Raw genomic sequence first — 16,428 nt, 5'->3', positions numbered from 1 at the left:
TAATTTAAGGTAAATTTTACTTTTCTGAGAATGATATACCCAATTTTGAAAAAAAAAAAAAAACTGATCTACTTAATGCCAGTATTAATCTTCAATTATCAGGGGCAAATGTATGCATATTATTTCATTTCATTCAGCAATCATTTATTGAGCTGCAGTGTCTGAGGGGACTAAGTGTGCTAACAAGAGACACTAAGGTTAGTGAGAATACTAACTGCAGAGGTAAAATGTAATAATAAAAGTGAAGACAAGCAATTATGACACATTTACAGAAGGATCAACAGAATTTGGCAACTGTGATGTAGTACTAAGGAAGATGGAAAAAATTCAAAAGTCTTTTCAGGCTTGAGTCCTGGGGCCTGAAATGATGGTGGTATAAAAATGTAAAAAGGGAAGTTGAGAGAAAGAGGTGACTTGAGAAAATGAAAATGAGTTTAGTTTTAGATGCACTGAGGTTGAGGACATGCAAAAGAAAGATCCAGAAGTTATCTGGATACAAAAGACTGAAAAGTTTGCATCTAAAAATACAGATATGGTAGTTTAATAGGGAGACAATACTTGAAGCTATGGAATGAGATAACCAAGGGAAAGAGTGAAGAGAAAGCAAAAGCACAAAAGACAAGACATTTAGAGGGCAAAAAAATAAAGTTTCAGTTAGAAAGTGGGGATGAATGAAAAAGTGCAGTATAACACAGACCAAGAAAAAAGAAAACCAGTGGAGGATGGATTAAAACTTCCAGTGCATTAGGTATAAGAAAAAGCTACTGGGGCACCTGGGTGGCGCAGTCGGTTAAGCGTCCGACTTCAGCCAGGTCACGATCTCGCGGTCCGTGAGTTCCAGCCCCGCGTCGGGCTCTGGGCTGATGGCTCAGAGCCTGGAGCCTGTTTCCGATTCTGTGTCTCCCTCTCTCTCTGCCCCTCCCCCGTTCATGCTCTGTCTCTCTCTGTCCCCAAAATAAATAAAACGTTGAAAAAAAAAATTAAAAAAAAAAAAAAAAAAGAAAAAGCTACTGCTATTATCTGATTGGTAGCAGAATGGGTGGGGCTTATGGCATTTGTGAAATTACCAAAAATAATTTCAGAGAGTGATGGAGCGTAAAAATCAGCTTGGTAATGCATGACTCAGTGAGCCCGGGAGGAGTGAATAAAGGTACTAGTTACAAATTCTCCTTTTGAGAAGTTTTGTGGTTTCACTTGCAGCTACAAAAGGAAATGTTCCAAGTTTTTCATCTATTATCTCTGTTACCAAAATACTTAATATTCTTTAACTTTTTCTTTTCATGACTCATTTATAGTCAAAGTGATTTTCTTCAATTAACGAATAATCACTTTATTTTATAAACAGTGTTTAATTACTAGACATATACTGAAATCTTCTTTAAAAAAAATTTTTTTTGCGTCAGGCTCTGGGCTGATGGCTCAGAGCCTGGAGCCTGTTTCCGATTCTGTGTCTCCCTCTCTCTCTGCCCCTCCCCTGTTCATGCTCTGTCTCTCTCTGTCCCAAAAATAAATAAACGTTGAAAAAAAATTAAAAAAAAAAAAAAAGGGGCGCCTGGGTGGCGCAGTCGGTTAAGCGTCCAACTTCAGCCAGGTCACGATCTCGCGGTCCGTGAGTTTGAGCCCCGCGTCAGGCTCTGGGCTGATGGCTCAGAGCCTGGAGGCTGTTTCCGATTCTGTGTCTCCCTCTCTCTCTGCCTCTCCCCCGTTCATGCTCTGTCTCTCTCTGTCCCAAAAATAAATAAACGTTGAAAAAAAAAATTAAAAAAAAAAAAAAATTTTTTTTTTACATTTATTTTTGAGAGACAGAGAGAGACAGAGTACAAGTTGGGGAGGGGCAGAGAGAAGGAAAGACAGAATCCAAAGTAGGCTGCAGGCTCGGAGCTGTCAGCACAGAGCCTAACACGGGGCTCAAACTCACAAACCGTGAGATCATGACCTGAGCTAAAGTCGGACACTGAACCGACTGAGCCACCCAGGCGCCCCTAAAATCTTGTAAAATGGCATATAAGGCCCAAATGATGTGGCTCCTGCCTTTCTTTCAAATATACCCATAATTTTCCAACTCAACTATGCTCCAATTACACTGAACTCTCCCTGCTTTTGCACACAATACTTCCTATTCCCTCCGGGTGAAATATGGTTCTCTTTACTTAACCTAAAAGGAAGACTCACTTGAAAAATCAGCTATTTTTAAGCCCTTCCTGACATTTTTTTCCTGTGTTCTCACAACATGTTTACGGTTTGTGAACACTACTCACATTTTAAATATCTACAGGTGAGGAATAAATAAATTAGTTGTAAATTAGTTATTCACATGTTTGTCTTCCTTGGCTTAAATTTAATTGAGGGCCAGGACTGCTACTCTTCACCCCAAGAATCTAGCGTATAGTAGGCACTAAATAAATGTTTGTTGAATGAAATAAAGAACATACCAGGAAACCTTTAAAAAGGCAATTGATTTCTTTCTCTTAAAAAAAAGGTATGGAAACATCCAATTTTAAGAATCGCTGTCAAGATTTCTACCACATTATGCTTTAAGAGAGAGTCTGTTATTAAAAAAAAAATCCATCTTATAAAGTTAAAATTTTACCTTTATGTTTTCGTAAAAAATCAATGCTCTTCTGCAGAACAGTAGATTTGTCCATCTTCCTAGCATTACCAGGAAGCATGGATCCCAGTTCTTTAATGAGAACATTAAATTGATCTCTACGTTTCTTTTCAGATTTGTTTCTAGATACTCTGATGAAAAAGAAAAGCAGTTTTCAAACAATCCATTTGATGACACACATAATTTAATACAATGCTCACTTCGGACACAACTAAAAATCATGTATTCTGTCAATATAGTGGTAGTAAGTATTTATCCACAAGTTACCAACAATGTACAGTTAATTTGGGCAGTAATTTTCTTCTCAGTTAATCACTAAAGAAACTTACAGATTAAGCATTTAGCATATATGTTCTTAGAAAAATGCCAATAAGACAAACTTCATTCAAATCTCAGGTTTTATTTATTTAACTTATTTAATACAAATACCAAGTATTTGTATTTTCTTTAGTAAGTTATTATGAATATTACTGAGATGCATTTGTGAAAGTGCATATAATGTGCATATAATTATTCAAAATTACTAAGTAGGAGAGTTATCCATCTCCTGTAAGTTTTAAATTACAAACAAATCTAAAAATGAAAATCTCTCTACCCTCAGGCTTATCCATATAGCCTTCCACTTTATTTCATTATTCCAGCCTCCACCACAGAGCTATAACCAAATGTCTGCATATCTCTCTCTCCATTAGGCTGTGTACTTCTTGATGACAAAGCCCCAATTTTTTCATCTAAGCACTTAAACGTAACAACTAACAAACAGTAAGCACTCAAAATATGCACGCCAAAAGAATAATTAGTACTATTTTATGTGAAGCAGCTAACCAGTAAATAAATACTAAGTGGCACCATGACCTTCAGACAAGTAAATACAATTATTTATAGACCAATTAATCATTCTATGATTAATGATTAATGATTCTATGATTAAAGCAGACCTCTGTCTGCTTTGTGAAGTCAGATTTTTTTTTTTTTTAAACATAAGCATCATGCCCAGTGCAGAGCTCAACGTGGGGCCTGAACTCACAACCCTGAGATCAAGACCTGAGCTGATATCAAGAGTCAGATGCCTAACTGACTGAGCCACCCAGGTGCCCCTGAAGTCAGATTTCTTAATTCTGTAGAGGGAAAAAATATAATGGCTCAAATCTCTTAAGAAACGTAAGATATTAAACTGACTCCATCAAACAGCGAGTGCTTGCTACAGTAACAGAGACTATGCTAATAAAGGCTAAGGATACTGGGAAAAGACAACCTCTTTCAAGAAATTTATCTAATTCCTATGGAAATGCAGAGTACTGAACTTGTGTACTGAATGGAGTCACAGAGGCTGAGAAAAGGGTGTGGTAGTGGGGTAGATGTATGCATGGCATTACAGGTATAGGAAACTTACCCAGGAATGAACTCCTGTCACAAGTAATTCAACCTGGCTAATATGGTCAATGGATGGGCTTTCTGTGCCCAAGTATACTAGAGTTGTGGCGGTGGGTGAGGAATAAATAAATACTGGAAAAAATCATAAAGTTATGTTACATAAAAGGATTTTAATTTAATCCTGAAAGCCAGGGGAAGGCACTGAAAGGTTTTAAAGCAAAGGAATGACGTGAACAGAACTGCTTGTTGACCATTCTGGCATCACAGTGATGAAAAGATCGAGGCTTGGTGAAACAAATTCATTTAGCAAATACTCGTGAAAATTTATTGTATGGCAAACAAGCCTGGACGTCAGGTGACCATTTAGGAGGCAACCGCAACATACTAGCCTATAAACCATGGCAGTGGCAGTGTTAACAGAGCAGTGTGGGTTTGAGGGTTAAGAGGCAGATCTATCAATTCCAGGTAAATCAGATCTGGTTTGCAGTAGGGAAGCAAAAGGGAAATATAAGAGGATTCCCAAGTGACTGCTAATGCTGTTTATTAATGTGAGATACGACATGTGATACTGGTTTTGGTGCACAGATGGTTTGCAGAATTTAAATATGATGAAATTGCCTGTTTCACATTTAAAAAGACATACACAAAAGACTTAGATATGCAGATCTAGTTATATTCCTCTAGAAAAGAGTAAGAAATAAGCATCTGAAAATTAGCATATATGAAGTATCTGAACACACAGATAGAGGTAAAAATAAAAGCCAATATTCACGGCATACTTATGTGCCAGGCACAACTGTAAGCACTTATGAAATCTCATTAATTCCTATGAGGAACACTTTATTACTTACAACTTTTCATTTTACAGGTGACAACTGAGGCATAAAGAACATGCCTAGGGTCATACAGCTACCATGAAGTAGTAATTCAAACCAGACATTTTGATTCCAGGGGAAGAAAATACACAGAAACCAAATATTGCCAACTCTACTGTTGAATCATAACCACTAAAGCAAACTTCACTTCATTGTTATATTTAGGCTGGAAGTTCTCAGCCCTTGTAAGGACCTCACTGACAACAGGCCACAGAGGTTTCATTTTGGAGGTGGGTATAAAACTCCCTTTGTTCTTGGTTCAACACTAAGGTACTTTAACTCATCATAGTTTCAGTCAGAGTTCAGTGTGGTTCTGCTTAATTATGACAATATTGTGAGATTCTCTGTCTTCCTCCAGTGTCTTCCAGAGCCACAGTATTTCTGATTCCCTAAAAACATGATCAAACCTTCAGAGTGTTCGAAAATAGGATACCCTTAGCTACCTTATCTATCTATAAACTTGGCCTTCAACACTGTCCAAGTCAATTCCTTAGAGTTCTGCTTCTTTTTTCAGGCAAGACTGATTATTCCTATCTTAACAGATTTTATCTCTATCCTAAGGTATTTTGTAAAAACTTTCCTCCACCAGATTGAGGTTGAGGGATACGGGTTGTCCTATATATTTTTAGCTTCAAATCCAGGTCTTTTTATTTCCTGGAATACACTATATAGTTGTCTTCAAAATCTTCTTCTTAGATTTTAATCATTCGTTAGAATATTCTGGAATTTACCCGGTTATTGTGAATATTTTTCTTATCCCACTACTTTTTTTTTCCTTTTTGCTGAATACAGACATTTAGTAACTGTTACTTATTACATGTTTATCTTTGTACCTGTGTATAATACTACAACAACGTCTACCCTTGTCTAAGCACCCACGTAGTTCAACACAGCTGGAAAAAAACACCCAGAAAGTGCTTACTGCCCACTCTCAGTGACTACAAACTGCTATAATGCTACCCGGAGCCTCCCTCTCCTAATACTATAATTAACTGTCAAGCCTCCTGTTTAAGGCAGCTCACATCAACACTACCATGGCTCTAGATCTCACTCCCTCACCTCCACAATTTACTTTCCCTTCTACTGGAGAATAAAGGCATGTGGAGGACACAGGAGCCTACCCTGAAAGAACTCCCAATTGCCAAAGCTGAAACAATTTGAGCAACAAAATAAAACAGCACTAGAGTATAACTTAAACTATAAAATAAATATACATGAGTTCATACAGACATAAACGAATGGGAAGGACACAATTTTTTTACAGAAGTATTTCAAATATATGTAGATATCCCCTTCTATGGGAGGTGGAGCTTAATTCCCCCCATCACTACTTTGAAGGTAGGCTACACTTAATAACTTGCTACCAAAGAATAGAACAAGTTCAGGGGAAAACAGTAACTACAAATGTGAATCCAGGCAAATCCTACCTTAGCCAAGTGATGAAGGTTAACATCCTTAGTGATGTCTTATGGATATTACACACTCCAAATATGATGTGATGAGAGGAGCACTTTTACAGGATAACCTTATTAATTTATAAGCTGCATACTGATATTCTAAGCTTTTCCACCTTGCTAATATATCTAAGCTCTTAAGACAGACAGCTTTTGGAAATCACTATTTACTTTTATATTTACTTATTATTCATTTAATTACTATTTTGCATCTTAAGATGAACTACCTTTTTGCTTTGTCCTTGTCATCTTCTTCCACCAACCCATCAAATATACTACCATCTTCTCTAAAAGAAAAAAGAAAGTCGACAGAGAAAATAAGAGCAGACTCATTAAGCAACAGCAATACCAAAATGACATGTGAATCAAATCAGTTACATCCTAGGATTTTTCTAAAATTAAAGGATAGTACAAATTCAAATTCAACTAACTGCTAACCTGTTTCCTAATAAATATTAGAAAACTAAAGTTTATCCATGTTTACCTAAATTTTTAAAAAATTTACCACAAATGTGAATTTTAAAACTACTTACTTAGCTTACTGTAAGTATGACATGCAAAAATCAGAATTTAATTTAACCGGAGGTTAATACCTTGTTTTAGACTGTTAGTAATCAGCGAAAACTATAGACAGTCAGTGTATCTGCCATCATATAAAAATTACTCCATTTGAAATTATCTTTAACAGCATAGTTTAAAAAAATTATTTTGAGACATCATATTAATAAAACCACAAATTGCTCATGAGCATCACAATATCTAGCATTTAACTTACATTAATACATTTCATTCATTACTGATTCATTTGACAAATATTTATTAGTACTCATGTGCCAGGATCTATTCTGAACATGAATACAGAGCAGTTAATCAGACACAGAGGTCCCTGCTCTCATATGGCTTATTTTCTAGTAGACCAAAACAAATCAACAAGGGAATATTGACAAGTTTTCTTTTTTTTTAAGTGGAGACTTTAGTTACTGCAGTGTTACTTTAGTCTCAGTGGTAAGGGAAGGACTTGCTGAGGTGGGGAGATCTAAGCTGAGAGCTAAGTGACAAGAAGAGGTTGGTTATGGGAAGATCTAGGGGAACAACATTTTAACAAATGAAATCAAGAGCCCTGGTGGCTAACCCCTTAATCTAAGTAGCAATATTAAATAATTTCAGGTGACTCAGGAGTTTTACATGAATTCACTATTCACTACTTTAATCACACCTTTCTAAGGCCTATAAAGGCACACAGAACGTCTGCTGGACCCATTGTTGAGAATATCTGCCAATTTTGTATCACAGAGGTCCATATCTGGACTTTCCAGGTTCCATGTGTGCACTGCAACTTAGGAAAACTTCTGTATGTATATGCATTTTATTGAGGAGAGAGTCCATAATTTTAATGATATTCACAGAAATAACGAACTCTTATTAAAAACTGCTGTTATGTCTGAACACAGATGTTATCTCTAGATGTTGTATCATCTAGAATGGGAATTGGCAATCACTGAGAAGCATAATACCACAATCATATTTAATCTCTCAGGAGCAGTGAAGGAACATCCTTTCTGAGGAGACAACTATACATAGAGCCCACCTGAAAATATGGCATAGCCCAAAACTATGGCAGTGCTGCAGGCAGGCCTCTCTAAGGAAACTCCTTGCCCCTTAGGTCTTAAGTTCTGGTAGAGTATTTATCTTCACTGTTTATCTCACAGGAAAGGGAGACAGGCTGGCCCCAGACGTCAAGTCACTTCTGTATACAACTCTAGCTACAAAACTTTTAAAGAATCCCCTATGGAAGAATCACACAGTACACTATAATAAAAATACAGGAACTTTAGTGTCAGGCCAACATAGGTCATAATTCCAGCTCATCACTTAACTATGTGACCTTAAACAAGTTATTCAACCTCTCTGACCTATGGTTGCCTCAGCTGTAAAATCTCATGGAATTATTGTGAGGTTAAATGAAGCAACATATGAAAAGTACTCTACACATTACCTATCAAAGAGTAAGAGCTTAAAATATGTTACTGTATGTCATCAAATTAAGAACACCATTGACTTTTATAAAGACTTGTCAGTATTTCATATGCCACCAAGAAAGAAAAAAAATGCTACCAATTAAACTATGATAAGGCAATTGTAAGATGAATCTCAGTGTCACTGTTAAAATGTAAAAAAAAAAAAAAAAAAGTCTTAAAATCAAAGAAGCAGGTTTATCCTTTTCCCAAGAATATGATTCAAAGATTATAATTTCAACTAATAAAATCCTTATTATAGCTACCACTTATCAATCTCAAATACTAGAATGCTTAAAGACATGGAGTTAGCCCCAACAGATAGATACGGAGAAAAAGGACAACACATAAGGAGAAAAAAAGATTCCATAAGGTGCCAGGGAAACATGTGCCAACTATCACAATTTCTCTCGGAGCAGCTCTGACCAAATCAAACTCAAAATTACAGTTCAAGATCTGTTTAGGACACAAGCCATACACTGGACTTTGGCTATAGATAACATTAACATATCTTACTATTACACTATGTTTACTCAATATAGAAACTGAATGTAACAGGAATTATGTGTAAGCATGAAACTCCGTATCAGTTTGATAGAGATCGTTACTCTAATAATAAATTTTAAAATACCTTTATAGGATTCAAAATAAAGAGTCTCTAAAAACATACCTGTCGACAATCGAGCTCATTTTACTACAGCTTACGGTAAACAACATAACATATTACGTTTTCGTCTTGTGGTAGACATTTGTACTTCTCCTTGGGGGGAAAGAAAAATACATAATCATTAGTTTTCAAAAAAAAATTAGTCTACAAACAGTAATGTTGAGAAACACTTTATGTTATCATAGAAAATTCAAATGTTTTGGCTTGTACCAAAGGCTGAAATATTTTCAAGCAAATACCTTTAGCTGGGGCATGTTTAAGGCTTTTTCCCTTCTAAAAAAGGAATACAGGGGAAAAAAATTGAGGTTCATAATTTTATATTATAAAATAATAAAGGCTACTCTTAACATTTAGTATATATATTAGACTATGAAACTATAGGCTATAATTCAAAAATAGGCTATAATTCAAAAAGATATATGTACCCCTATATTCATGCAGCAGTTATTTACAATAGCCAAGATATGGAAACAACCTAGGTGCCCATTGATAGATGAACGGATAAAGAAGATATGAGATGTGTGTGTGTCACACACACAAACACACACAGACACACACACACAGTGTGGAATACTACTCAGCTATAAAAATAAAATCTTGCCAATCTTGACAACATGGATGAACCTCGAGGGTATCATACCAGGTGAAAGAAGTCAGACACAGAAAGACAAATTCCATATATATGAAATCTAAAACACAAAAAACAGAAACACTCATGAATACAAACAATAAACTGGTGGTTGCCGGGGATAAGAGGGAGGATGACTGAAACAGGTGAAAGGAAGTAAGGCCAACAAATTGCCAGTTACAAAATAAGTCATGTGAATAAAAAGTACAGCATAGGGAACATAGTCATTAATATTGTAGTAACATTGTATGTTGACAGATGGTAACTACCCTTATCATGGTGAGCACTGTGGAATGCACAGAATTACTGAATCACTGTTTATACCTGAAACTAATATAACATTCTATGTCAACTATTCTTCAATTTAAAAATAATATCTAATCAACAAACATTTGCTGAAAGTCTATTTTCTATTAAATAGTATGCTAAGCTTTATGGATAGAAGGATAAAAGTCCTTATAGGCAAAAATCTGGAACTGAATAGGGAGACAGATACCCAGATAATAGTAAGAAGGATAACGAAGGTATGTAGGAAGGAGTCCGGAAATATTCTTGATGACAATGAGTTTGTCAGATAGTCTAAATTGCTATTACTAAAAATATGGTCCAGGCCGGGCAAAGGCCCTTTATTGGCAGGGCGGAGTGGTGCTACCCCAGAACTGGGTCCCACGGTGTGGGATCCTTTAAGACATCAGGTTTTGAATCTCAGCCGATCACCTAGGAGACGAGGGAGACCACAGAGCAGGACAAGCCAGCTGCCCGCACTACTCTGTAAGGGCTGCCTGAACAGCGAGGTTTGAGACACCCGGTCCAGGGAGGACAGATTGGGGTACTGCCATTTTTCTCTTCATCACCAACACAGTGGGGCTTCAGGGCCCCCAGTGAAGGCAGGACCTGCTTACACCAAACCCCGCCCCTCCGTGCCTAGCAACTGCTTATCTACTGGAGTGGGACTGACACTGAGGGAACCAGATGGCCTCTCCTCCAGACAGCACAGCCACTGATCTCAAACACCAACCGACGACTGTCCAGCAGTTATGTATGTTAGTCTGGTTTTTTTTGTTTAATTTTTTTTCTCTTCTCTTTTTTCTACCCTCTTCTTCCCCCCCCCCCCCCCCCCCCCCCGGCTTTGGAATCAGATTCGTAGTCTCTGATTTGACTTTTGGTCATTTCTTGTTATGTATTTTTTTTTTTCTCTGCTTTGTCAGTCTGTTTAATCAGGCATTTTTATTCTTTTTACATCTTTTCTATACCTCCTTCTTTATTTTCCTTTCTCTCTCTCTGGATTAAGCCTTGTAGTTTCTCTGATTCTCTGCTTGGTCTTTTTTTCCACCCCTCTCATTTTTCTCTTTGTATGGGACCAAGTCCCCTGCACTTTCCTTTTTTTTTTTTTTTTTTAAATTTCTGAACAAATGTAAGCACACCTGGTGAAAGGTCTAAACAATCCACCACCATGAGTAAGGAGGAGCTTTGTAGAAGAATGACCACTGTGATAGAGCAGCCAAATATGCAACAGCCGAGTGCAAGCAACACACTCCAAAAATGCTTCCTGAAGTGCAAGGCCCTGGACAGCGTATAACCCCCTTTTCTTTAATTTTTTTTAATGGTTATTTTGAAAGAGAGAGTACACGCGAACAGGGAAGGGGCAGAGAGAGGGGGAGACAGGCTCTCCAAAGCAGGCTCCAGGCTCTGAGTTGTCATCACAGAGCTGATGCGGGGCTTGAATGCATGAACCATGAAATCACGGACATTTAACTAACTGAGCCACCCAGGCACCTCTGACCCCTTTATAATATAGTAGTTCTCACAGGTGCAGGACACATAACAAGCTATTAAAACACATAAAAGACAGAAACCTAGCCAAAATGACGAAATGGAAGAATTCTCCTCAAAAATTCCAGGAGAAATGACAGCCAGAGAATGGCTCAAAACAGATAGAAATAATATATGTGAACAAGAATTTAGAATAAAAGTCATAGGACTAATAGCCAGGCTTGAAAAAACCATAGAAGACAGGGGAGAATTGAGGCAGAGATCAAAGACCTAAGAAATAGTCACGATGAATTAAGAAACGCTATATGTGAGATGCAAAATAAACTAGATACAATGACAGCGAGGATGGAAGAAGCAGAAGAGAAAATAGGTAAGACAGAAGATAAAATTATGGAAAATAATGAAACTGAAAAAAAGAGGGAAAGGAAATTACTACACCACGAGGGGAGATTTAGAGACCTAAGTGATTTAATGAAACCTAATAATATCTGTATCATAGAAGTTCCAGAAGAAGAAAACAGAGAGAAAGGGGCAAAAGGTTTATTTGAACAAATTATAGCTGAGAACATCCCTAATCTGGGGAAGGAAACAGATATCCAAATCCAGGAGGCACAGAGAACTCCCTTCAAAATCAACAAAACGGGTCAACACCACGACATATCATAGTGAAACTGGCAAAATGGAAAGATAAAGAGAGAATTATGAAAACAGATGAGAACAAGCCTTAACCTACAAGGGTAGACACATAAAGGTAGTTAGCAGACCTGACCACTGAAATTTGGGAGGCCAGAAGAGAGTGGCAGGAAATATTCAATGTGCTGAATAGGAAAAATATGCAGCCAAGAATCTTTTAACGGCAAGGCTGTCATTCAGAATAGAAGGAGAGATAGAGGCCATCCCAGACAAACCAAAACTAAAGGAGTTCATGACCACTAGTGGAAAGCAGCAAAAGGACCAGAGATATCACCACAAGTACAAAACCTACAGATAACACAATGACACTAAATCCATACCTTTCAATAATCACTCTGAATGTAAATGAACTAAATGCCCCAATCAAAAGACCTTGGGTATCAGAATGAATAAAAAAACAAGATCCATCTGTATACTGACTACAAAAGACTCACTTTAGACATGAGGACACCTGCAGATTGAAAGTGAGGGGATGGAGGACCAACTATTATGCTACTGGAGGGCAAAAGAAAGCTAGAGTAGCCATACTTGTATCAGACAAATTAGATTTTAAAAGAAAGTCTGTAACAAGAGATGAAGAAGGGCAGTGTATCATAATTAAGGGGTCTATCCATCAAGAAGAGCTAGCTATTGTAAATGCTCATGCCCACAAGAAGGAAGAACACAAATACATAAATCAGTTATTCACAAACATAAATAAACATATAGATAATAACTGTGATTATGGGGGGAATTAATACTCCTCTTATAGCAATGGACAGATCATCTAGGCAGAAAATCAATAAGGAAACAACAGCTCTTAACGACACACTGAACCAGATGGACTTAACAGATATATTCAGAACTTTTCATCCAAAAGCAGAATACTCATTCTTGAGTGCACTTGGAACATTCTCCAAAACAGATCACATACTGGGCCACAAAACAGCCCTCTATAAATATAAAAGGTTGAGATCATTCCATCCATATTTTCAGATCACAACACTATGAAACTTGAAATCACAAGAAAAAATTTGGAAAGTTCCCAAATACGTGTAGGTTAAAGAACATCCTACTAAAGAATGAATGGGTCAACCAGGCAATTAAAGAAGAAATTTAAAAATACACGGAAGCAAATGAAAATGAAAACACAAGAGTCCAAACACTTTGGGACACAGCAAAGGCAGTCCTAAGAGGAAAGTACACTGCAATTTAAGCCTATCTCAAGAAGCAAAAGTCCCAAATACATAACCTAACCTCACACCTGGAGGAACTTGGCACCACCAAAGAAAGCACAAAGCCAGCAGAAGACGACAAATAAGAAAGAGTAGAGCAGAAATGAACAACATAAAATCCAAAAAAAACAGTAGAACAGATCAATGAATCTAAGAGCTGGTTTTCTGAAAGAATAAACAAAACTGACAACCCCCTAGCCAGATTTCCCAAAAAGAAAAGAGAGAGGACCCAAATAGATAAAATCACGATTGAAAGAGGAGAGATCACAACCAACACCATATTATTAGAGAATTATTAGAGAACCAACACCAACAATTACTAGAGAATACTATGAAAAATTAGATGCCAACAAACTGGACAATCTGGGAGAAATGGATAAATTCCTAGACACTCACTCACACAGTACCAAAACTCAAGTAAAAAGAAATTAAAAAATCTGAACAGACCTATAACTACAAGAAATTGATTCAGTTATCAAAAATCTCCCAACAAATAAGAGTCCTGGGCCAGCTGGCTAGGGGAATTCCACCAGACATTTAAAGTAGAGTTAAAGCAGAGTTAATTCCTATTCTTTTCAAGCTGTTGCAAAAACAAAATGAAAGGAAAGCTTCCAGACTCATTCTATAAAGCCAGCATTACCTTGATTGCCAAACCAAAGACCCCACTGAAAAGGAGAATAAAGGCCAATATCCCTGATGAACATGGATGCAAAAATCCTCAACAAGATACTAGCAAATCGAATTCAACAGTATATTAAAAGAATTATTCACCATGATCAAGTAGGATTCATTCCTGGGCTGCAGGGCTGGTTCAATGCTCGCAAATCAATCAACATGATACATCACATTAATAGAAGAAAGGATAAGAACCATATGATCCTGTCAATAGATGCAGAGAAAGCATTTGACAAAATACAGCTTCCTTTCTTAATAAAAACCCTCAAGAAAGTCAGGTTAGAAGGAACATACCTTAACATCAGAAAAGCCATATATGAAAGGCCCACAGCTAATATCATCCTCAATGGGGAAAAACTGACAGCTTTCCCCCTGAGATCAGGAATACAGCAGGGATGTCCACTCTCACTACTCTTGTTTAACATAGTTAGAAGTTGCAGCCTCAGCAATCAGACAACAAAACAAAATAAAAGCCATGCAAATTGGCAAAGTAGAAGTCAAACTTTCACTCTTCGCAGATGACAAGATACTCCACATGGAAAACCTGAAAGACTTCACCAAAAAATTGCTAAAGCTGATACATGAATTCAGCGAAGTCACAAGATATAAAATCAATGTACAGAAATCGGCTGCATTTCTACAACCAATAATGAAGCAACAGAAAGAGATATCAAGAAATTGATCCCATTTACAACTATACCAACAACCATAAAATACCTAGGAAGAAACCAAACCAAAGATGTGAAAAATCTGTATGCTAAACACTCTAGAAAACTTATGAAGGAAATTGAAGAAGATATAAAGAAATGGAAAAACACTCCGTGCTCATGGGTTGGAAAAATAAATATTGTTAAAATGTCAATACTACCCAAAGCAATCTACAGATTCAATGCAATCCCAATCAAAATAGCACCAGCATTTTTCACAGAGCTAGAACAATCCTAAAATTTGTATAGAACCACAAAAGACCCTGAATAGCCAAAGTAATGTTGAAAAAGGAAACCAAAGTCGGAGGCATCACAACCCCAGACTTTAGCCTCTACTACAAAACTGTAATCATCAAGACAGTATGGTACTGGCACAAAAACAGACACATAGACCAATGGAATAGAAGAGAGAACCCAAACATGGACCCACACATATATGGCCAACTAATCTTTGACAAAGCAGGAAAGAGTATCCAATGGAAAAAAGACAGTCTCTTTAGCAAATGGTGCTGGGAGAACTGGACAGCAACATGTAGAATGAAACTACACGACTTTCTTAAACTATACACAAAAATGAATTCAAAATGGATGAAAGACCCGAATGTGAGGCAGGAAACCATCAAAATCCTACAGGAAATAACAGGCAGTAACCACGTTGACCTCGGCTGCAGCAACTTCTCACTTGACATGTCTCCAACATCAAGGGAAATAAAAGCAAAAATGAACTACTGAGACCTCATCAAGATAAAAAGCTTCTGCACAGCAAAGGAAACAATCAACAAAACTAAAAGGCAACCAACGGGATGGGAGAAGATATTTGCAAATGGCATACAAGATAAAGGGTTAGTATCCAAAATCTATAAGGAACTTCTCAAACTCAATACCTGAAAAACAAATAATCCAGTGAAGAAATGGGCAGAACACATGAAGAGACACAAAGACATCCAGATGGCAAACAGACACATGAAAAAAGATGTTCAACATTGCTCATCATCAGGGAAATACAAAGCAAAACCACAATGAGATACCACCTCACACTGGTCAGAGTGGCTAAAATCAACAACTCAAAAAACTACATATGCTGGCGAGTATGTGGAGAAAACGGAACCCTCTTGCACTGTTGGTGGGAATGCAAACTGGTGCTCTGGAAAACAGTGTGAAGGTTCCTCAAAAAGTTAAAAATAGAATTACTCTATGATCCAGCAATAGCACTACTAGGAATTTATCCGAAGAATACAGGAGTGCCGATTCATAGGGGCACATGTGCCCCAATGTTTATAGCACTGCTATCAACAATAGCCAAATTATGGAAAGAGCCTAAATGTCCATCAACTGATGAATGGATAAAGATGTAGTTTACATATACAATGGAATACTACTCGGCGATGAAAAAGAATGAAATCTTGCCATTTTCAACAACATGGATGGAACTGGAGGGTATTATATGCTAAGAGAAAGACAGATATCATATATTTTCACTCATATGTGGAATTTGAGAAACTTAACAGATGACCATGGGGGAAGGAAGGAAATATAAGGTACAAACAGAGAAGGAGGCAAACCATTAAGAGACTCTTAAACACAGACAACAAACTGAGAGTTGATGAGAGGTAGGGGGTTGGGGAGGTGAAAAAATGTGTGATGGCATTGTGGAAGGCACTCTTGGAATGAGCACTGGGGGTTGTATGTAAGGGATGAATCACAGGAATCTATTCCTGAAGCCGACTACACAGTATGTTAGCTAA

The 16,428-nt window shown here is 37.2% G+C and overlaps 1 protein-coding gene across 4 annotated transcripts in view; it reads right to left on the bottom strand.

The window, feature by feature from the left end:
- Positions 1-16,428, bottom strand: part of CLOCK (clock circadian regulator) — a 132,429-nt gene that overhangs the window by 65,722 nt on the left and 50,279 nt on the right. For all 4 annotated transcript variants that reach the window (XM_043572608.1, XM_043572611.1, XM_043572610.1 and 1 more), the window contains exons 4-6: positions 8,997-9,086; positions 6,539-6,598; positions 2,591-2,739 (exon numbers count right to left, since the gene is read on the bottom strand). In XM_043572608.1, coding sequence (XP_043428543.1) covers positions 2,591-2,739; positions 6,539-6,598; positions 8,997-9,043 — 256 coding nt within the window. In that variant the 5' untranslated portion in view covers positions 9,044-9,086. The remainder of the gene's footprint in view (positions 1-2,590; positions 2,740-6,538; positions 6,599-8,996; positions 9,087-16,428) is intronic.

This window comes from Prionailurus bengalensis, chromosome B1 (assembly GCF_016509475.1).
Source record: "Prionailurus bengalensis isolate Pbe53 chromosome B1, Fcat_Pben_1.1_paternal_pri, whole genome shotgun sequence".
NCBI classification, from domain to species: Eukaryota; Metazoa; Chordata; class Mammalia; order Carnivora; family Felidae; genus Prionailurus; species Prionailurus bengalensis.
Note: the sequence above shows the minus strand (reverse complement) of the source record. Positions and strands in the feature narration are given on the sequence as shown.